This window comes from Symphodus melops (assembly GCF_947650265.1).
Source record: "Symphodus melops genome assembly, chromosome: 2".
Taxonomy (NCBI): Eukaryota; Metazoa; Chordata; class Actinopteri; order Labriformes; family Labridae; genus Symphodus; species Symphodus melops.
The window spans coordinates 10,351,800-10,374,451 of record NC_136692.1 but is presented as its reverse complement, the minus strand read 5'-3'; the positions used below and the strand labels follow the sequence as shown (position 1 = coordinate 10,374,451).

The 22,652-nt window shown below is 40.8% G+C and overlaps 1 protein-coding gene across 3 annotated transcripts in view; it reads right to left on the bottom strand.

Moving 5' to 3' along the window:
* The window catches only part of hhip (hedgehog interacting protein), a 33,854-nt gene that overhangs the window by 8,808 nt on the left and 2,394 nt on the right, over nt 1-22,652 (bottom strand). For all 3 annotated transcript variants that reach the window (XM_079337675.1, XM_079337676.1, XM_079337677.1), the window contains exons 2-11: nt 20,443-20,635; nt 15,177-15,321; nt 13,277-13,478; nt 7,403-7,554; nt 5,984-6,157; nt 5,723-5,866; nt 4,983-5,101; nt 4,161-4,284; nt 3,021-3,166; nt 1,734-1,815 (exon numbers count right to left, since the gene is read on the bottom strand). In XM_079337675.1, coding sequence (XP_079193801.1) covers nt 1,734-1,815; nt 3,021-3,166; nt 4,161-4,284; nt 4,983-5,101; nt 5,723-5,866; nt 5,984-6,157; nt 7,403-7,554; nt 13,277-13,478; nt 15,177-15,321; nt 20,443-20,635 — 1,481 coding nt within the window. The remainder of the gene's footprint in view (nt 1-1,733; nt 1,816-3,020; nt 3,167-4,160; nt 4,285-4,982; nt 5,102-5,722; nt 5,867-5,983; nt 6,158-7,402; nt 7,555-13,276; nt 13,479-15,176; nt 15,322-20,442; nt 20,636-22,652) is intronic.

Below are 22,652 nucleotides of genomic sequence, written 5' to 3'. Positions count from 1 at the left end.
CTGTAACAAGATAATAATAACAAGGCCAGAGTGTATTAGGAGTCAAGACTCCAAACACCACAGGGTCTGTATAGACTAAACAAGTCCACTTGGAGGTGGAAACAATTGTTCTTTGGGAGAAATGTGTCCAGAGGTGTTGCCAGAAAACATAAATACAGAGTGAGCCACCAGGGCCTTGTGGTGTAATCTGTGGTGTAATTAATTGTGCTAATGCCTGGGTGGCACTGTCGTCACCCAGGAATAATCAGCCGCAGATATGTTTCTATTGTGAATCCGAGGGATGGAAATTCTCTCCTTCTGAGTCTGATTCTCTTACCTAACTGACTCACTCAATCAAATCTGATGCCACTTGAGAAATACTACTCTGTTTGGGAATTTCCTTGTGTATTCATCACGTTTAAAATTGAAAACAGCCTTCTTACTGACCTGAGCAAATAGGTCGTCTAAACCTGCAGGTTTTTGCTCCCTTAAATCCTCCAAAAGAACTAATATGAACATCGTTTACATTCAGCTTGGGATTCAATGGTTTGAACTATACAGTGTATAAATGTAAATGTTTGTGGTGATTACCTCTGGGGATGTTCATCGGACATAAATGCTTCTGTGTGTTCTCGGATAAATTCATGCCTTCTTCATATTTTCCCATGATGATTTTCCCAAATGTTTTCACCTGCACTTTGCTGTGCACAAAACACTGCTCAATACTATCTGAATAATTCTTAATACTGTGATGCATATGGTTTAAATTAAGACACAGCAGCACGCAAACACTTTTGAATTATGAAGATGTGCATACTTCCATGCTCCTAACACATTCCACTTTTTGAATATCAACAAATAATGCACCAGACTGCAGATAATAAACTGGATCAAACCTCATGTCAAAATGTGTGTGTGCTGGAGTGTTGCAGAGCTACATCCATTTAATGAGGAATACCTTTTTGCACCATGTCGAAGCATGAAATCTGTTTCTACATTCATTGCATCACATTTATAGAGCTGTCTGTACTTGACAGCAGATACCTTTGTGTTTTCATTTGGTCCGAGCAGAATAAACCATCCAATGGTCAAGAATAGCCAGCAGGTCAAAGCATAATGTTTGCGATACTTCACACAAAGATTCTGGATTTTCCAGTTACTGCTTAGCACGTTGGTTTTGGCCATGGCAGGTGCTCAACTGCCAACTTATTGAAGAGCACATAAGACATGGTCACAGCAATATTCTATTTTTTTTTTTTAAAGATTTATTTTTGGCCTTTTTATGCCTTTATTAGAGACAGACAGGACAGTACTGGAAATCAGGAGAGAGAGGGGAGTGACATGCGGGAGGCCACATTAAACCCGGGTCGCCCGCGTGAGGACTATGGCCTCCATATATGGGGACGCGTGCCACTGACACCCCCGTTACAGCAATATTCTAAGTGTGTACGCAAGGAACCGGGAATAGGCAGCGAGAGTTTTAGGAGTAAAACAAGCCGTAAAAGATGGAACACGGTGTTTTGTGGTCATTTGTAAGATGTTTTATGAAGTACTGGATCTAGGATTGTTTGTATTACAAATTAACACCAAAATCAACATTATATTAAGTTTGAGTCTAATTGCATGTGTGTGACTGTGTGGGATCACTTTTTGAAATGAGACATCTCTATTCCACAGCATTATACAAACATATGATAGTTTGCTTACAATGATTTGCCTCGTAATAAAACAAACAGTGTATTGTGTGATGGTACCTTTTAGGGTCTACCAGTTTGTAGAGTTTCCCACTGTGTGACTGCGCCAGGCTTTTACTGCTTGCCAGTATGTAGACTTCACCTGGAGAAAGGGCAACAGTTACAGTATATTAAAATAGACATCAGCATAATTTGAACTACATACTGTAATTTTCTGTCATCCAGGCAACCCTTTCAATACATGTTTAAACTTGAGTAGGGGGGACAAAGGGAGACAAGAGACCAGAATGAAAGGAGAAGACATTAGAAGATAGACTGATTGCAGCTAAAGTTTCTGCATTGCTGCTTTCGCCAGAAGACTGCAAGGAAGAGTTGAATGGGACAATTGGATACTCATGACTGGGAACTAGGCAGAAGATTTAATGAGGAACAAGCCAGCAAAAAAATTCCATAAGGGGACAAATTGTAAACATGTGTCTTGGGCCCCTGCTTTGGGACACAAGCCCACCTCCTCCACGATTCTTGCAACACTTCAGACATTGATCAAATGCAGAAATCTTGAAATACCTTGTCCAATACTAATTCCGAGACCTAGCAAAAAGTGTGATCAAACATTTCTGATGGGAGTGTGAATGATGCACATCATGTCTTCATTTTAATCAGAAACATCAGAGCTGACAGCTAATAATTCTGCGAGTGTTTGGTGAGGGGCCAATTGGTTACAATGTTCTGTATTATATTAGTCTGCTCACCTCAGCTCACCCTGCCTTATCTTCATACTGCAGCCCTCCAGGTAAACAGTAACACATCCTTCTACCCATGCAAAACATCGCCTCGTAGGTGGCCCAACACAGCCCATAAGTGGAAATGACCAAAAATCCAGAAGGAAGTACGCACTATTTAATATCCTGTTGGGAATGGCCCAGTGAGTAAGGAGAGTATAAGTTTCCCAGTAGTTTTCCAAGTTCTTCTTGTTGGCTAGGTGTTGCAACTGTTCCAGATTTTCAGTGGTGCTTTAATGCATCATACCATGTTTGTGCAAATATTATGAATAGTTGTGAGTGGAAAATTCCACACTAGGATGTAAATATGACAAATTTACATTCAAGTGACTCCAAGCCATCTTTTCTACATAGCGGTGACATGAATCATTTGAAGTCAACAAGCCATCGAGAAAGGGTTCATGCCGTGAAACCCCAAAGAGTTTCAGAAAATATGTGAATACATAGCTGTTGCTCATCCAGAGATGGGAAGAAAGAAAAAAAATAAAGCAGGAAAAAACGAGTCAAAACGTCTGAGAAGGGATGGATACGTTGAATAAAAGTGTATTTATTCCGCCCTACTAACCTAGTTCATCTTCTCCAAAACCCAAGATGTGTCCCACAAGCAAAGATCCACAGGAGCCAGCCGAGCCCAAACAAAGAGCTTTCTCCTGCCACTGCTCTTCACCTGCTAATGTTGAAGATGTAGTCTTCTGGAGGATTCGCAGGTTTCTGAAACATACCAAATTCACAGAGACGGTCATTCTCACATCCCTCACCTTAGCAGTTAATCTTGTGTAAATGATGTATTAAATATGATACAATCGTGTTTTTTATTCATAAAACGTTTCAAGTGCTAAACTAAATAGCTGAGATCTGGAAAAGGGGATAACTTTTACATTCATTGACCCATCCTCCTGTGCCACACCATGGAAAATGGTTAATAGACTAGCTTTTCTAGTCTTCTGACTACTAAAAGTACTTTTCACACCTATCCATTCACACCACATTCACACACTGATGGTAGAGGCTGCGGTGCTAATTTGTCATCAGTATTAACTAATCCAAATCAGACCACGCCATTTTGAGGGAAATTTCGACACGTGACTGGGGATCGAACCCTTGCAGTCGAGAGACGGCGACTCTGTCACTTATCCACAGCTGTCTGATGTCTCACATGGTGTTATTTAAGATGTTGGCTTTTGGTTTCAAAACAAACATCACGCTGGAGCCTTCACTTAGCCACAACAATATGCCCTCAAATTGTGCTAAGGAACAGAATTGAGAAACCACACAGTGTTTTTACCGCAGCGCCGACTCCTGATAGTGTACTCTCCCTCCCTTCTATTTACTTCCTTTGTTTACTCAACTGCCAATGTTTGACATGAGCAAAGTAGGATAAATTACACACTAAAGAAAAGTGTGAACAGAAAAGGGTAGGATGTCTCATATCCATTTACACCGAATGGTCCGTGCAGTAGTGGGTACAGTTATATAAAACGTATTAATCCCCCTGTGGGTGGACATTAGTGTTTACTTCATTTTTGAGATTCTAAACAGAAATTGTCATCTTCATTGTTAATTCTATTAAGTATTCAGGGAATAATAACTAGGAATTAGTATAACAGTATTTTAACTCTTTGCATGAATTTGCATCCCCCCCCTTTTTTTAAGTATTAATGATGATTCCAGTATTTGGAAACTGTAATACATTGTCAGTACTTACCCATTTTTATCTCCAAACACATAGTTGCCATAAAGTCTTCTAGATTGGCAGCCTCTGTAGATGAAACCCCCCACAGGCGGTGCTCCTCCGGTGGACTGCAGGTCATAGACCGAAGGCTCATTTTCTAGTGAGCAACAAGGAGTCAAAAGTTTAAAAAGGCACAGCTGCCAGCCCGTCTCTTAAGTACAGAAGGTTATAGAGGAGATTTGCTCCATTCATCTAGAACAATATGTATCAATTAATAAGATTTGATACAACATTTTTTACTTGGAACTAATTCAAGTCTTGATAGTTTGCTTCTCGTGAGAAGGGAAGAAGGCTAAGTTCATTCAATTCTCTGCTGTTATGAAAACATTTCTGAATGTAAGACCAAGGCCTCTCTCAGATGAGTTTTCAACCACCATGCCGACACTTGTTGACAGTTTTAGCTGTTTGTTGTGGACACAGTCTCACATTCTCTTGGAGAATCTGCTCTCCACAGGACGGATTCTTTTTCATTGAACCAACACCATATCTGCACTTGACCCCTTGTGTTTTGTGAACTTTTTGCTAAAACACTATGTTCTTACAAAATAAAGACATTTGCAAAAACCAGATGTCAATGGTAATCCAAGAGACAGACAGACAGACAGACAGACAGACAGACAGACAGACAGACAGACAGACAGACAGACAGACAGACAGACAGACAGACAGACAGACAGACAGACAGACAGACATCCAGTAGCAGTATACAAGACATGCAGGGCACAATTTAGAAAGTGAAAATTAGGTAAATATTTTGAACATATTTTGGAAAATCTCATGGCAATTGTAACTCACCATAATCCTTCCCCTTAGTTATTTCCAGTATTCTTCCTGCGGATGTGTTTTTGCCGCTAGCATCTGTACAGAGAATCAGCAGACTCCCGTTTTCTGTCTGAAGCCGATCCACTGCACACCTACAGTACAGAAGACCACAAATGAGTACAGACGAAAATAAATGACGTCTTAGCCAGGCTTTACGTTACCAGTGTTCAGTCGGTACCGTATGTCAGCAGATAAAGACAGTTAAAATGTCCTTGCGAGGACCTCTACCAAGTGATGAACATTCTTATCCTGTCTTGGTTTTGGATCATTGTGTTACGCTACGACAAACAAACCTTCACATAGATCATCTGTCATGCCAATGGAATATCGAATTTTACATTTCAAAACATGAGTGGGGTTAATTTGATCTCTTCATAGGTGGTGGCTGATGAACAGGTGACAAAATAGTCAAAATAGCAAAAACAGGAAGAGAGAAAAAACAGAGAACAAGAGAAATGGAAAAAGAGGAGGCAGATCAAACTGCTGTATTTAGAGATAAGAAATCTGATCTTAAGTCAAGTAAACTACAAGCTGCCAATAGAACAGTCAAATTTTACAAAGTTCTTACTTGAAAACTGAAAGACATGGAACATAGCCATTGGTGCTACTATTTTTTGACTGTTTTACTGTTTGACTTGTGGCCCAGTTTTGAAGATGATAGCTTCCTCAGTGTTATGTGGCTGAATTGTCTCATGCTTGATCATTTCACTCACCTGCCTGGGTCATGTAATCCATGAGCAAAGATTTCAGGTGGCTGGTTGGTGCTGTTGAAGTACGGGTTGTTGAGTGGTATGGAATAAGCTGATGCGCAGGTGTCTATGTCCACGTCTACTCTCAGGACGGACCCTGTGAAATCACTGCATTCAAACACAAACAAAATACACCTTCACGAAGTAGGACTAAGGAAAGGATTCAATCATAGGAAAGAACCTGCACATCATCATTTACTACAGCTCTTTGGCCAGTGATCTCACCTTAGTCCGTCCATCTCCTCCATATCATCCAGAGTGATCATGCCATCTCCCAGGATGATGTGTAGCAAACCATCAGGGCTGAACAGAAGTTGACCGCCGAGGTGCCTCCTGTGTAACTCTGCAACTTCAATCAACACCCGGACCGTTCGGGTGTCCACCTGGTTTGGGTTTTTTCTACGGAAACATAACACCTCATTGTCACTACGTTTCTGTGACTGTAAAAACATAAAGTAGCTACACTGAAAAGTCACTACAGATCCATACAATCTTATAAAGATGTTTAAAAAGAACCGGAATCCCCCCCGAGGGGATTAATAAAGTATATAAAAGAAAAAAAGAGAAAGAAAGCTGCTTTGGATCCCCTGCACTTAACCTTTTATCAGCATGAAAGAAACTCAAGATATTTGACTTCTTTTTCTTTTAAAGTGCTGCATAAAATAGGATTTTATACGTGATTAACCCTCTGATTTAATCCAAATAGAGTCTGGAGACTCTTTGTCCTCTCCTCTTTCAGGGAATGTATTACAATTAGACTGTGGGTGGAGATAAAACTCAAGCTTCGCAGTGTTGCACAATTTCTTGCGAGGATCTGGCTTTACTGTGTCAGTAACAAATGTTTTATGATGGGTTATTTCGGCAAGTCCTATGTTAAGCTATCATCAAATACTTCTTCTATCATTTCTCTATTGGACCCTTAATTTAAGGACTATGCTGCAGTCAGCAAGGCTGCGCTATAGTTAAGATTAGATCATTAAGTCAAACATACAACTGTGATTATGAACATTTTAATGTGACACTTTAAGCACATTCGTGAGAGGAGACTGTTTTCTTAATCGCAGGTGTGTAATTACGCGTGCCGCAAATGAACTCCCATTACATGTTCAGCAAAAATAGTGCACACTGAAAGTAAGATAGGTGTGATGATGAACTACATTCTGAATCTCACAAGACAAAAAGTTAATCTCTAAAATCCCCCTTTGTGCTCTTGAAGCTCTTGTTCTAACTGTGGTTACCATAGTCACTGGAATAGTGACAACACTAAAACCAATTCCTCCAATATTCTGTCAGCAGGACTTTTTACAGTACAGTGGGTTTTCAATTTGTCTTATTTCTCTTGTTTCCTTTGCTATGTTTTTCCTGACCTACAAAAATCCTGAGAAAGGAAAAGTGAACACATTATTAACTGTCATTCATTTTTCAAAAAGGATGACTTGAAATCTTTATGATAATATAATGGTGATAATAAAGTGGCCTTTGGTGTGCAAACTGCATGTTCAGCTATATTTATCTTCAAACTTAAATAGATAAGTTTAAGTCAGTTTAATATTTACTAGACTTGAAGATAGCTGGGGTTGGTTTCTTTTCAGGAAGGGAATGACCCATATCTAAGATAGATTTGGCCCACACTTCTCCCATTACCTTGAAACGGTGTATTCAACCACACGGAGAATGTGGTCGTGTGGTCCAATGGCCCAGCGCTCTTGGTTGGTGGTGTAGGAGACGTAGAGCTTGCCATTCTTCTTGTAATTGGGGTGGAATGCCAGGCTTAACAGGCCCCTTTCATCTCCACCCTGCAGTCAGATGAGAAACACAAAAGATCCAGGAGTTAATTATGTCCCTCCTTGGCTTTTGCTCGCCTGCATGGGGTAGGAATCACCCCCCTCTGTCATCTTCATCATCACCAAGACCACTACATGCAACCCCTACACACCCACCCACCCCCTACCTTCTTTTATTCCATAACCTCTCTAATCCCTCTTTTTTATTTATCCATCACATTCCCTCTCACTCTCCTGCTATTCTACTATTCTCTCTTTTTCTACCCTCTCCTGTTTCACTTCACACCTTCACCAACCTACTTGAATATGTCATTACCTACCATTACAAAGCATTTGACTCTGGTAGAGCTGCACCTCCTCTAAAACCCTGCCCAGTCTTCTCTGCAGCCTTGTTATGTGCGTTTGTCCACAGGGTCGGGGGGCCCCTGTGACGCCCCAGCCCTCCCGGTGGCCTCCATTGTGCAGTGATTTGTGTGTGTAATCTTTGGGGGATATCCGCGAATGCTACGCTGAGTGGCTAAAAGAATTTATTAGCTCACTCACAGTTCATAGAGAGCACAAAAGTGCAGAGTGCTTCAGTCCATGCTTTTTGCTCCCCATCCCCTCACTCTTTCCTGGTTTACACAAAATCCATGCAAAATTCAAGGCTTGGAGGGGGTTGGTAGGATAGAGCTGCCAACTCCCACTGTCTTGGCAACATGTTTAGAAAACATCCAAATTGCTTGTGTAATATGTAAACCTTTGTCTCACCCCGGAGGCAGCCACATCAGTTGTCACTACCCTGGTGGTCCTCCCATCATAGTTAGCTTTAATAATCAGCTACAGCATTTCATTCCCCAGGCAAGGCAAGCCAGGTCGGCCCTTTTTTATGTTGTTCTCTGCCTCACTATTTCTTCTTGACGAAAGAATGAACAGAATGCTAGGCTTAGGTGTGAAAATGTTGACAAAGTGGTCCCTGTGGGATTGTATCCCTTCAAAACTAAGAAAATGGAAAAAAGCTCAAATGCACGTAATCTAAAAAGCGGACAAAAACAAGCAGTATGTCAACTGTAAGCACACATTTCTTATCCTTAAAGTGTTTATTTTAAATATGGAAACAGATGATACCTGTATTAAAGCGCCAGATGTGGGATATGTCTTCAATGTCACAAACCAAGGAACATATCACAATGTGATTTACTGGAACAGGACTGTTTCTGTTTGGACTGCTTAAGACATGGTCCAGTCAATCACAGAATTGACCTGGATTGCAACAGAATGCATAAAAGATGAGTCTCTGTAAAGGAATGCTCTTGAAGTATCACTGAGCAACAACAGAGACACACATGACAAGCCACAGGGGTTCTAGCAATGTGAAATGAAGTGAAATGTTGTGAAAGTTGGTGAACAGTGCTCAAAACCAAAGACGGAGTTTGTTCGGAGGACTACTAAATGTCAGATTGTTGTCGTCAAACAAAAAAGGAGTTGAGGGATTGGATGAAGCACACTCACAGCTGGATGTCAGTCAAAGCACACTAGACTACGCACTGCCAAGAATGTCAAAACGTTTGATATCAGGAGGAAAAATTCTCAACGCTTGATCCATGTTATACAGTGACCAACATGTAGGGAAGAAGTTTGCAGAAAATAAACTCACCATCTGGAAGGGGTCAAAAATCCCAATTCGAAAGAGGATGTAAATATTTTGGAAACCAAATGGGCTAACATGTTAGCTCTCTTGCTGGTGTGAAGCTCCTTCAGCAGCAGACGAACAGCGGTGCTGGCACCAGAGCCATTACAAACAAACACTGCACAGCCAATCCAACACAACACCTTGATTAAAATAAGAACGATTTCCAACCTGTAGGTCCTGAGCATTGATCATGTTGAAACTGCAGCCAGAGCTGCAGTACCGAAGATAGTGCTGCCAAAACCAATATACTGAACAAAAAAGCTCAATTAGAGAATTGAGGGAGAACAAGCTGCATGTTTCACTAATTGTCTACAGCAAAATGAAGTACCAGTTCTAAATTGTTGGCATAAAAGCTTGAGCTAGATTCAGGAGATCTCTTCTTGCTTGTGTTATAGCTTGTTTTATACACTGGTACAGTAGGAAACGAGTACAAGATTAAAGGCACTTCTTCGTATGCTAAGTTCTTTCTTAACTAACAAAGATGAGGAAGGATCTGAATGTAAAATGTACGTTTTTTTCCCATTTAATTGCAAATGTTTAACCTTCAACAGGCTGAAACAAATGATCTTGATTTGTTTGATCAGAATTCCTTCCATTTGTAAACCTCTTAAACTATACAAATCATCAATGTTTCAACTTAAAACATATTCCCACCATTTTTCCCTTGAACGCCTTTGTTCTTTTTACGACCACGATCCCCCCTCTACAGCCAGGCAGGGGGTTGTGACTGAATCTTTCATGAGGTATTATCCCTTCATTTTTCTCAAACACCTGCCTTTGAAATTCCTCTTTCCCCTCCAACTCTGTCCTCTGGATCTCCAGCTTTGGCACTGTCAAAGTGTTGGCTCTATTCCACATAAAGCTGGGAAAGTGAGGTGGAGGGATGAGCATTTGTTGTTATCTCAAATCTCAGCGCATTACATGGAATGCTTTTCAGTCTGAGTGGCAGACAGAGACATGAACACAGCACTATGATTTCAAATTCTGCAGGGCCAGCTGTCTTTGAGTACCGGTGACGCATGTGTTGGCTCATGTATTGTTACCCTGAACCTTTTGATCCTTTTTTCACTGGCTCATGGGGCATTCCTCCTCCAAGGACATTCCACATGAGCTGATTCAAGCATAACAATGTCTACACCCTTCAGTCAAACACTACCTGTCGCATCTAGGATCACTCCTTCCTAACGCACAAAGCTCCATACACACATACTGTATTGTGCAATCTCTTCTTTTCTCTTGTGCAATGAGAATCTATTGTCACTGCATTCTCCAACTTTTAAAAAAGTAGATATTATCCATCATTTGGAAAAGCCATAGAAGTTACAAGCACTGTGCACAAAGGGATGCTAGTTGTTCAGATTAATTTAGGTTTGTAGGGGGTCTGTGGATCCTTCCCCTTGAATCTTCAAGTACTTTATTTATCATATTCTGGTGTATCTTGATACTCCGAATTGTCATGCAATTGTATTTCTTCTGCAAAGGAAAATGTTTATCATCTAAATAATAAATGCCAGGTGCTTGATTCCACGCATGTCAAATATCTTCATTCACATTGTAATGTGATGATGTCCATAGAAGGCACAGCAGTCCCATAGAATAAAGATGAATTATCTATTATTTAAAGTTAGGGGATTTCTATGTATATTGCTTTCTCCCCCTTTGTCAATTGACTGATTACGGCACAGTACCACCACCTCAGTGACAGCACAGATGCATTTTGAAATGACAAATTCAACAAATGTCCATGGAAGATGGAGGTCTTCATGAAAATATCTTTCAGACTTTCTCGAGGGCCAGGGTGACTCAAAATATGGCTGAAGTGGCTGCCTCGCAGATTTACATGCAGGAAGAACCCTGCTTTTCAAGTAACACCCAGACCTCAGCTAACGAGATTGTTTCAGAGCTAAAGACTGAATAAAGAATGGACAGTGCATCACCTTGGCTAAAATGAGGCCAAAAGATTTGAGACTGACAGCTCAGGAGACAGCTGAGACAGACTGTCAGTTACCTCCATGTTAAACAACTGCAGTTTGTTGTTGATGTTATTGCATATTTCTGTTTCTGTTCTTTGAACTCCAAAATCGGTCGGTAAAAATGGTCTACATCAACAACATGCACCAATTCTGAACCACATCCTTTAGCAAGGCGGCTTTGTCCAATCAGGAGGTTTGTGGACAATCCACCATCATGTTAGAGGTGTGCGATTGGGAGCCAATTGTGGAGAGACCACTGTGATGATGACATGGGTGGAGTGTTTGAATGTGTGTGCGGTTGCTGGTGGTGGGGGACATGAGTATAGAGATTGAATTTCAGAAGGAGAACACCCACAGCGCAGCTAGGAGCCCACACCGCCACAGCACAGTATTGTTTCTGTGCAGTTCAGCTTAATTGGCACCGGGGGGATGCAAGGAAAGGAGTTTCGGGGGGTAGACAAGCAGAAGGAAACACAGAACATTACAATCAAAGCATGTGCATGGAGCTGATGATAAACTTGTTATCTGCCCTCTCCCCGAGGGGGCCCGGGTTCCTCTCTTTGTATAAAGGCACCTCCATCCTGTTGATGCTACCAGTAAACACCTAAGCCCTCCCTTGGTTCTGTTCACTCCACGTGGCTGGGAGCCCGTTCTGGCAGCCAACATCACAGAATACGACTCCTGGGGCGTGCAGGTGATCGAGCCACGTCGAATTGTCATAATGACAAGGGAGCAGAGCAGTGAGAGCTGAGGCATGCAGGGGGCAGCTGAATATTCAATTGCTCTGCTCTGTTAAACTCTATGTAAGCAAAGGGTCTTGTCAGCGGAGAAGCAGTGGCATGCGTGATGGATAAACTTCCTGTCTGGGAGTGTGTCCCTCAAACATCTCAGCAATCCCATCTCGTGCGGTCTAAACAATTTCTGAACTGCTATCAAATTTAGAATCTAAGATGCAACAACGATTACAGATGAGAAATAAATATCAAGACATGTCCCTGAAGATTACAGTGTTTTTGCAATTGGGACATTCAGGAAGAATTCCCAGAGCAACAGTAACAGTATAATGTATCTCCTATTACCAACAAATCTATGTCTTCATCTTGCAATAACACTGCTTCCAGGAAGAAGATATTGGTAGAAGGAACTCATGTTTTTAAATCTACATAAGACTCAGAGGATACTGACAAAGAAGTATGTCAAGTGCAGATTCAAAGATGTATTTTGGGGCTTTTTATGCCTTTATTGCAGAGACTGGACAGTGGAAAGAGTAAAAAAATCAGGGAGAGGGAGAGAGCACTGGAAACGACGTGCAGGAAAGGAGCCACAGGCCGCATCCAAATTCGAGGCCGCCCGCTTTCAGGACTGCAGCCTTCGAGGGAGCACAAACTGACCACAAAGCCGTGGCGGCCCGTCAAGTGCAGATTTAATTATTTCATAGTTTCTTGTAATTTCCTCAGACAGACACTTAGCCAAACAGAAGCAGATTACGTTCACTTGCCCCACCTTGACACAAAATCGCGTAATGTATCCACTACATCTCTGTTACAGAATGAAGACTGTAGACAAGGTGGGAGACTGGAAGACGTTCCAATCTAGATGTGTGGTATTGATCAAGTCACTCTGTAAAGTACCGTGTAAGCCACCATGTGGAATATAAGACCCTTATAGGAACAATATGGGAGAGATTATGAAAGTCATTAACCCATCTTGTGAGAATTAGCAGAAAATTAGCAGTGAGCACAATGTGTGCTGTATGTACAGTTCACTCGCAGATAATAGGCAAATGATTAGCCCTAATCACATTTGATGAATGGCTGCTTGTTTGGTTGAATTATATAATTAAATACTAATAGTGTCCAGGCCCTGTTTTCAAGGAATTTGTCTTGGCTGGAGATGTTGCTTGCACATTTACATAGGTGTGAACAGTTTTTGAAAGAAATGTGTTAAGGCAACATTACTTCCCTATTCTCACAATGTAGCTAACAATATTCTATAGTCCATCAGCCAAGATCTGTTTCTTTTCTTTTTCATTCATATTACAAAAACTGCTTGACAACAGTTAACAGTGTAAAGGCAGGCTCATTCCTACCTTGAGGCCGCTCTGCACCAGCTTGTGGATGTCCAGGAAAGGCTCCTTGATTAGCTCCAGGTCATGGTTCAGTATCCTGACAATTCCCTCCCTCTCGAGGACAAAGAGCCGCTGGGATCCATCCCCACAGTGCACCATGGCCACCGGCTGCCTCAGACCACTCAACACCTCCTGGGCACAGTAGCAGTTGTGTTTGTGTTTCCTGGGCAACAGAGGAAATAGAAAAGGTCAGAGGCTGGTTGGGGCTGTGAATAATCCAGCTGTTAGGGGCATGATAAAAACTAAAAAGTTGGAAGGTAGCATAATATTGAGAACATGATTTTCCATGTTCTCAAAAGTGAGATTTCATCAAAACCTATCAGACGACTCACAAAGCATGTTTGCCTTCATTCCCATACCATGATTTTAACTTGAAAGTCAGAAGTTGAATTTTTCTCTCATCTTTGCTTTAGTTACTTTCAGAAATATGAGTTGCAGTGAAAAGAAGGAGGAGAAGCGGAGAAGCTTGAGTGTCCCTTTATGTTATAACATTTTGTGATTGAGAGAGAATATAAGAACATAGGAGGCATTTGCTCATTTAACCAGAAATATCTAACTGCACAATAAAGGTGCACCGATACATCGATATGTGACCGGAATCTGCCGATTATCAGCCAGCTCAGCACCAACCGGTGATCGGCCGATCTTAACAATTATAACCTATAACATCACATTGTTATGTGCGTCATAAACACTCACAGACAGCCACACACGCAACGTAAGGTGACTATCAGTAGGGAAAAAGGTTACACATACATACACAGACTGTTTCCCTGCACTCACTTCTCACCTATCTGCCCCTCAGTGTGGCCCGTAAGGGTGTGCACACTCTTGCTGTCTCTCTCTGTCTTTATGGGGAGCGCAGCCCTTTAAAATATTGGCCAAAAATCTGTATCGGCAGGTCAGGCCAGGTGAAAAAACAAAAGTCAGAATTGGCCGAAGACACTCTCAGCATCTCTAATGCAAAATATTCCACTATCATGCACTAAGTGTAACAATTTATGTTTAGAATAAATTCTTTCTGTAATGTATGTCCCTCTGCAGCCATCTGAGGGCAGCAGGTGCACCTTTTATTTCCAATTGCCGTCTCTACTCTTAAAGTAGTTACAAAATCTGACTTCCAGGACCAGATTCATCCTCATTTCATCCTCATCTACCTGGAATGATCAGGACATCAGATGCATAATAATGCCCTACTCCCTAACTAAATGACAAACTTATCTTTCCGTATCCACCCTCCATTGCCCGGATGTCTGACTGAACTGTAGAAATGGGTCCAGAGGAGTCTATTTCACTGATGTTGACCTGACCTTGTACTTGATGCTGTGGCATACAGTATTGACACAGACTGCCTAACTTCTGGTCATTATTTGATAACCTAATGGCTTCTGCTTTTCAGGTGCACATGCTGCTAGTCCTTCTTGCCTCAGGGGAAACGGAGATGAAACTAATTCCCCCATGGACAAAAGGGCAAAGCCCTGATTGATGTTCAGGCAGTGAGGGAGGCAACTAGAATGACGCAGGATAAGCATTTTCATTATGTGAGAAAAGCTGAGCGAATGCAGTCCGGACAAACTTCAGGATTAGAGGGGAGATGGCATGGCATTTCTGTCTGCGAGTTTGAACCACGACAAAAATGAACCAGTGAACCAGGAACATTCGAGCAAGGCTGTGATCGTTTGTATCAAAAGTAAATCACAGCTGAATATAATTTATCCTTAAAAGCCTAAAAGAAAAGTTCCCTAGGCTGAAACCCATTAAAGAACCAGCCAAATCTCATTAAATTAATATCATAAACATCTTCCATACTGAAACTAAATCCTGAAATGTAATAAATCATAGTTAAAGTCAGAATACAAACCTGCTGATATCTTCTATTTTTTCATCTCCCAAGTAGTTGGAATCTTGCCCTTGTGGTTGCTTTCGCTGAAAATCTGGAAAGCATGGACTGGCATCTCTCCTCCCATAGTACTGGCAGAACTCATCCACGTCGGCTTGGAACAGTTCTAGCAAACACAACAGATAGAAAAACAGACAAAGAGTCTCACACTTGCAATAGATCCTGCATGGTTCAACAAGTCAATACACAAAGCTCATGTAGGCTGCACTGAGAAATCCAATTCTGATTCTGTGTGTACATTTGTATTGCATGAAGATGTACTTTATGTCTGACAATGCATAACTATGTGCAAGAGATGAAAAAAAAAAAAAATGGGAAAAGAGAGAGGATGTCATATGTTAGTGTGTTTTGGAAAGTAAGATTAATTCTCGATGAGCCAAAACAAATTCTTGCCAAAAGAACAAGCGAAGAGAAGATGTGCCAAACTAAATTGATTATAGACCTCTGCATTAAAATAGACTCCTCCAGAGAGCAAAGTTGAACTCATTTTATATTACCCATTTTGTTATTATAACTTGTGAAATGATGCTTTTACATTAGTCCTAATGACTTTATGTTGAAAGAACTAACTGGCTTGCTTGGATGGATGTTTAGCAACATGTAGTCAGTGATTATGAGGAATATGACTTACACATAAAGCAAGATCAGGTGTTATAATGGCAGTAATTTTCCTCCCTGTTTGGCACTTAAATATAATTTATCACTTGGCTCATTAAATATTTCAGGGTTGGCATGAGTATGTCTTGTGGTTAAGACATCCCCTAAGTAGTGTTTTTATGAAATATGCTATGAAAAAACAACAGACATCTACAACCAACAATTAAACTGGATGGGCAATGTCAACATAACACTCGGAGCTGTAAGATACAAGAAAAGGACTTGCTAGCTAGACCAGAATCAGAATCAGAATCAGAATTCTTTTTATTGTCATTGTTCCCCTTTCAGAGCACAACAAAATTAAAAATAGCAGCTCTCATAAAAAAAAAAGGAAAAACAGTGCAAGACAGTACAGAGAGGTAGTCAAATAATGTGCAAATATATGTATGAGAGAAAAATGTGTGCAAATATCATATATATGTGCAAATAACAGCAGATCAGATCAGAAAACTCTTTAAAAGAAAACTTTTTAAAAACAAAAACTTAAAAAAAAAAAAAAAAAAAAAAGAACCTATGCAGTCCCCAGAGGTAGGTGGATGATTTAAGCAGCAGATTCAGCGTACGTTGGGGTTGGGGTTGGGGTTGGGGGCGTTCAGGGCAACCACAGCTCTTGGATAGAAACTGTTTTTCAGTCTGTTTGTTTTTGTCTTCATTGCCCTGAAACGCCTCCCTGAGGGCAGAAGTACCATCCTGTTTCCCTTTGATAACTGACCCGTGCATAGAAAACTGTCCAGATAAAAACACCTTAACGTAAAGTTTCCAATCAACCTAAACACGGTGAAGAAAAGAAACTAAAAGCTGACCTTACAAGTAATAGAACAAAATCATTTTCATCAAGCTGACACTAAGCTCCACTCCCAAAGCCTGAAAACATCCCAGTTACACAACAGTTACTAGTCGAGGGGTTTAAAGTTGAGGGGGCGTTGGAGCTTAAAATCATCTGTAAAGATTAAACATAGTGGCTAATAGTTGTTTAAAACTGATGCATAAAATGAATTAAAGGAAATATTTGGATAAATCCAGCAATTCTAAGGTTCCTCTAAGTTTTCTTTGATGACTCACCCACTTGTTCTTTCCTTCAAACAGGTCAGACTGTTTTTCATTAGTGAGCAACACATGGGCACAGTATGTGAAATGAAATAATCAACCTGTTCAATATGGCATGAAATTCTGAATAAACATAAATGTTTACAGGGTGAGAGATATTCTTTGTTAGCATTGCCAAACAACGATGTGATGTTCCCCTCTGGCCTGTAATCCTGAGCAGTGACTCTCCAGAAACGGCACTTTATTGAGTGGTAAATGATCATCTGTTTACAATGGTTTCATATTCAGCTGTGTTGTTTCTATAATAAGATTTTGGTGTGGCTATTGGTTGACATAGATCACTATACAAAAATTGGAAACTTTCAATTTGACAAACAACTTTAATGACCCTAGAAAAACCAATGTTAGTGTCCTTCTCTGTTAGCCATTCTGGGACCTATCTCACTTTCACAGTCTGTAATATTCTAAATATTTAAGATGTGGATATCTGTTCCTCCAGGAAATTCACAATGCGTTTTTAGATATGTTCCCTTCATTGTTGTATTCTGACACAGGACAAATACTACACATCCATTTTACCTGGAGGAGACATCCCTCAAACTGTTAAGCTTTGTTTTTTTCTGGAGGACATTTACTCATCTAATTGAAGGGTCAAAGGGTAGAAGATGCTGTATGCTGTATCGTAAATTCAGCACATTGATGCACGGTAAAACTGCCACCACATCATTTCTTGTTTCCATATTTGCCCTGGGGGTTTGCCATAAATGCTCCAAAGCAAAGCAACAAGTGTTTCATGAACATAGCAGCCACACACAGTTTCTCCTCTAGTCTGAGCAGTTTCAACATTAATCCCAGCACAAAAAAAGAAAAAAGTGTGCAGTGAGTCTTAGGTGCCCTTTGCGACCTAAAAACAATCTTGCGAATATTGTTTCCTTTAGTCAATTCCCCAGAGGACAGAGGAGAGCAAATACACCAGTGATAAAAACACAAACAGGACTCTCCCTGTCCCTCCTTTCATCTCCCTCTACAGCCACACACCAACCACAAGTGCTGACCGCACCAAATACTGGAGGTGATAGGATATCCCCTCAAACATCTTAACACAACATGAAGATCAAACACACATCATAAAAACACACACACACACACAGCTCTGGCTATACCACCCACCCACTTGTGTCTGCAGTTATCTTAACCATGCTGGTTAGGGACCTTGGGTGCAGGAAGGGGGGATGAGTGAAAAAGGGAGGAAGGTATAGGAGAAGGGGAGTAGTACAGGGAAGGTGAGGAGCTTGCAGTTAGGAGAGAGCGTTTAGGCAGTAAATGTCTTTATGGAAAAATGGGGGCTAAGTACCTGGTCTATCCAAAGGCCGGTAGGAAGTTGTCATGGGAGCTGAACATCAGTTATGAATGCTGTACAGGCTACTGTTTCATATCATACCTTTACCAAGGAATTCTGTGTTTAAAAAAGTTCTATGATCACGTTTGTGGTTTATTTCCCAATCATTGTCTGCTTCCATCGCAATATTTATAGACACATTTTAAAAATGTATGTGTGATGATTAAAAAAGGCTAAATAATACCAAGAAAAGCACATCACTTTTGGGGAGTGGTTTACTGAAAAGATGACTAATTAACCTTCATAAATTGAAACAGTTGAGTATTTTAAAAATGTTCAATTAATATAGTCTTAATCCACATTTTAAATAAAACCTAAAGCAGAGCAAGGAAGGATATAAAGAGAGAGAGAGAGAGAGAGACAAAACTCTGTCCATATTCCCTGCTTCCAAGCGCTAAAGTTATGCTTCCATCTGGTTATCTTCCAAGGCAACCTGGGTGGCCCACCTTAAGTACTTAACATCTTGATGCACTTCGGCAGTTTTACATACACACAACTTTGTAGAAAAATAAATGTGTCATTCGTCACCACATATGCTGATCTGAGGGGGGATGAGGGGGCTGAGTGGGGAGGAGTATGTCAGTGAACATGCGAGGGGGGGGTTCTTCTCTGGATTCCTCTATTGTGCTTTTGTGAATTGACTCTCTAAGCGCATTTGTCTGCTGGTTCATGTGCAAGTATTGTAGCTGCACACAAGTCTTGTTGCCTGTTCTATACCCTGTGGAGTGAGTTGTATGTCAAGTGTCCAAGATTTGGCAGCAGGCCATTAGATGCAGATGAGGATGGACTCGGGTGGAATGTATGTGTTTGATATTTGACTTGAGCTGCAGCATACCATGTGGGTGGGTTTGCAGACAAGTGTGTTTGAAACTGTTCTCTGTTTGCAAATCTCGGCAGATCTAATCAGTTCCTGGCGACAGAGATTGGAAGAAGACTTGGCTGCAGGAGCGCAGACAGTCAAAAAGCGTTTGATCATGTTCGGTATGCACAGGTACCTGTGATCTTGTAGCCCTTAGAAGATGCTTCAGAAGACCAAATCCTTTTTGAGTGCGAAGGGTTCCTATCATTTAGCAGCAATATATATTCACAATGATAATCACTTTGCATCAATGTTTTCTTATCCTGGCTGTGGATCAGGCAATGTCAAAGTGGAGCTCATGATCAGAGAGTGAAGAAATTATGTGCTACTATTCATATGAAAAAATAAATAAAGTACTTGTGACTGAACCTGAGGCAAAGGTTTGATGTTTTCTGTTTGGAAGCCAAGTTGATGGGCAGTCAAGTCTAGACTAAAGCTAGGCTGCTAATGCATCCCCAAAAAAGAATCAACTCCAGGAGCTGACTCTATTCAGGGAATAAAATAATTAATTTCCTTCCAGGCCAGTTTTCTGGTTCACCTTTACAAACGTAAGATTTTCCATTCACATGTCAGGAAATGCCTCAAATCTGTGTGTTGTTACTACATCTAGTCTTCAGAAAAAAAAGGTGACATTTTGGCAAATTTGTGATTCAAATAAACCTACGAAATCTGCACAAACCTAACAGAGACAGGCGAACAAAACTTTCTGCACCTGGTTCCACAAACACTGTACGTAATACTGTTTCATGAAAAGCACAACAATTGGTCTGCAGTTTGCAAAATCCAATGTGCTAGATCAGTCTGAAAACTAATCAGCAAACTGCTGTTGTGTCAGTATGGGCAGTTTTTTGGCAAGTAATGTAACTAATGCATTAAAGTGCAACAGTAAAGCAAAGAAAAAAAGCAAGCGAACAAGCAAACGGGTGAGACATGCTCAGCAACAAATGGAAGTGAGGTCAGATGAGGTAAGAGCTGAATAAATAAATATTCACAGACCAGACTACTGACGCACCACTTCTTGCATAAGTCCAAAAATCTGCCAGTTCTACATGCGCAGACTGTGTTTCAATGAAAAATGAAATCTGTTGTGGATTGAATTTATTACAATCAACTGTCGGTTTCCTATTAATTTTGAGAGAAATACAGCAAGCATATCTACTTTCATGACTCTAATCATGTGTACATATTGCTTGAATATCACCAGGTGAGCACAAAACACCAATAGTTTAAGTCACATTTATGGTCATTATCATCCTTGTAATTACCTGGTATGTGCCCCCTGCAGGTATAGTAGAACTCTCGGCAGAAGTCTTGGCAGAGCAGTGGCAGGTCTGGCTCCCTGTGTGGCATCTTATCCATGTCCGAGGAGTGGAACAACACCTGGGCATTTGGGGAGCAGTGTGCACACTTGATCTCCTCCAGGAGACGTCCACATTCTGTGTTATTGGTGGAGAAAATCTGGAGACCACACGCAACAAAAGGCCAATGATTAAAATGATGGGTTGTTAACTTTCATGTCTTCCTTCAGTTTGTACAAAGAAAGCAAAGGTGTAGTTCAAGAGCAGTTGGCCTTTTGGCAATAAAACATCCTAAATGTTACAATATGAAGTAAGGAATGTTAAGTTTGTGGGAGGCATATTCAAATCTTTATAACTTTTTATAGAACTATACAAAGAGATGGTCCAATGAGATCTAATGAAGTTGTGGCGCAAATATTAACCCTTGAAAGTTTAAACCGAACTTGATCAATGTTAGACAAACACAAATCAGCGCATGTAATGTTTAAAATGAATAGTTCGAAGAAACACACATATGCTAAAGCAATTCCCAGACCTCACCCGCCAGTACTTTTATCTACAATAAATAAGTCAATCTCATTCCAGATACAACACAAATAAAGTGTGTAATATCTATTTAAAAAAACTGAAATAAAACAATAAAACACAACCTCTCTCCCATATGGTACTTCAGACTCCTCTGGCAAAAGATATGAAGCAACACTGGGTGTCATAAACTCATCACTCCTCATCCTGCATCATATGTTAAACATCAATGTCATTCTGGAATTTGTTTATATTCTAGATGATGGCCTGTGGTTGGATGAATATTATTGTCAGGGTTAGAATTGTGCTGAACAGTTTGTTCAAACAGTAACTTTTTTTTTTTCATAGCATCTTCCGTAGAATGAGGACTGAAGAGGGAGACACACAGTGACTTGCATAGTGTGAAATTCCGCAGCATCTCGACCAAAATCTGCATGAAAATTCACAGATTTCACTCGACAAAGCTGTACTGCCTTGTTTCTTATTCAAGTTATGCTTTTACAAGATCATGAATAGCTGAATAACAGAGATGTTTTGATGCGTCTCTTTATTCTTTGATACCAATTTGTTGGACATTAAGACTAGAACACCCTGTCTGTTTGAAGAAATAAACACAGAAATCATCTCATTAACTGCCTACTTAGCCCAGTTCATAAACATTTAAAGTTAGAGTACAATTTCCATGTCTGACAGATCTCAAGGCATGAAGTCAACTGAGTTAAATAAGGGCCCCAAAAACCTAACTTTGGGTTATTACGTAAAAAGTACCAAAAGAGTTAATCCCAAAGAAATTAGAGGGATTATTTACATAACAAATTAGCTGCAATGAAACACAATGTAATCCGTTTTAGGTCAAGAGCAGCGCTGCTTGGGGAGCCAAGCAGGCTGGTAGTGCTTTGCTCTGTGTGAGGTCCATGTGTAAACACCAATTTAGAGATAGACAGGCACATCATTCCCACTCTGGTATCAACAAATTAGCAGTCTGTCGAAGTCAATTAGACCAGGGGACCAAGGGCCAACATATGGGTGCCTTGCACTTTTCTCTGACTGCAGAGAAAAAAACTGCAACCATGAAAAGAATTTCTATTTCTGAGTTATTAAGCATACGGGTGGCAGAGCCTCTGGGAAAACATAAAGGGTCAAGATGAAAAATATATACTAACGTGTACAGTAAACCTAAATCCCACTTTTGTTAGATTTCATCTAATCGTCGATATTTTCCTCAAAAAGGGAGCTCTGGGTTGGCTATGACCTTGTATGTTTGGTGTGTTCCTCTGTCTGTGAGCCCTCTACACTCATGCCATGGAGTGTTGTGGGCATGCCTGCCCTCCTGCTCTAAATTGCCCATTGGTTCAGTGTGCCATGAGCTGGCACAGGGTCCATGGAGAGTGGCATTTGTGTGCTCTCAGCCATGCCCTGTGTCCATATGTTGCTGGGACGAGCTCCAATATTGCCATCATCCAAACCAGAACAAGTGGACCTTTGTTTGTTGTCCATTGCTGAATCTCAGTGAGTGAGTATGTTCCTCAAATGCATGGAGAAACTTGCAATGAGGCTCAGCTGTTGTACTTGCTGAGGATACACTAAAGCAGGTCTGGAATGGAAAAATAATGAAACAGACATGGCGCTATTACAGTGTAAGAAAAAAAAGG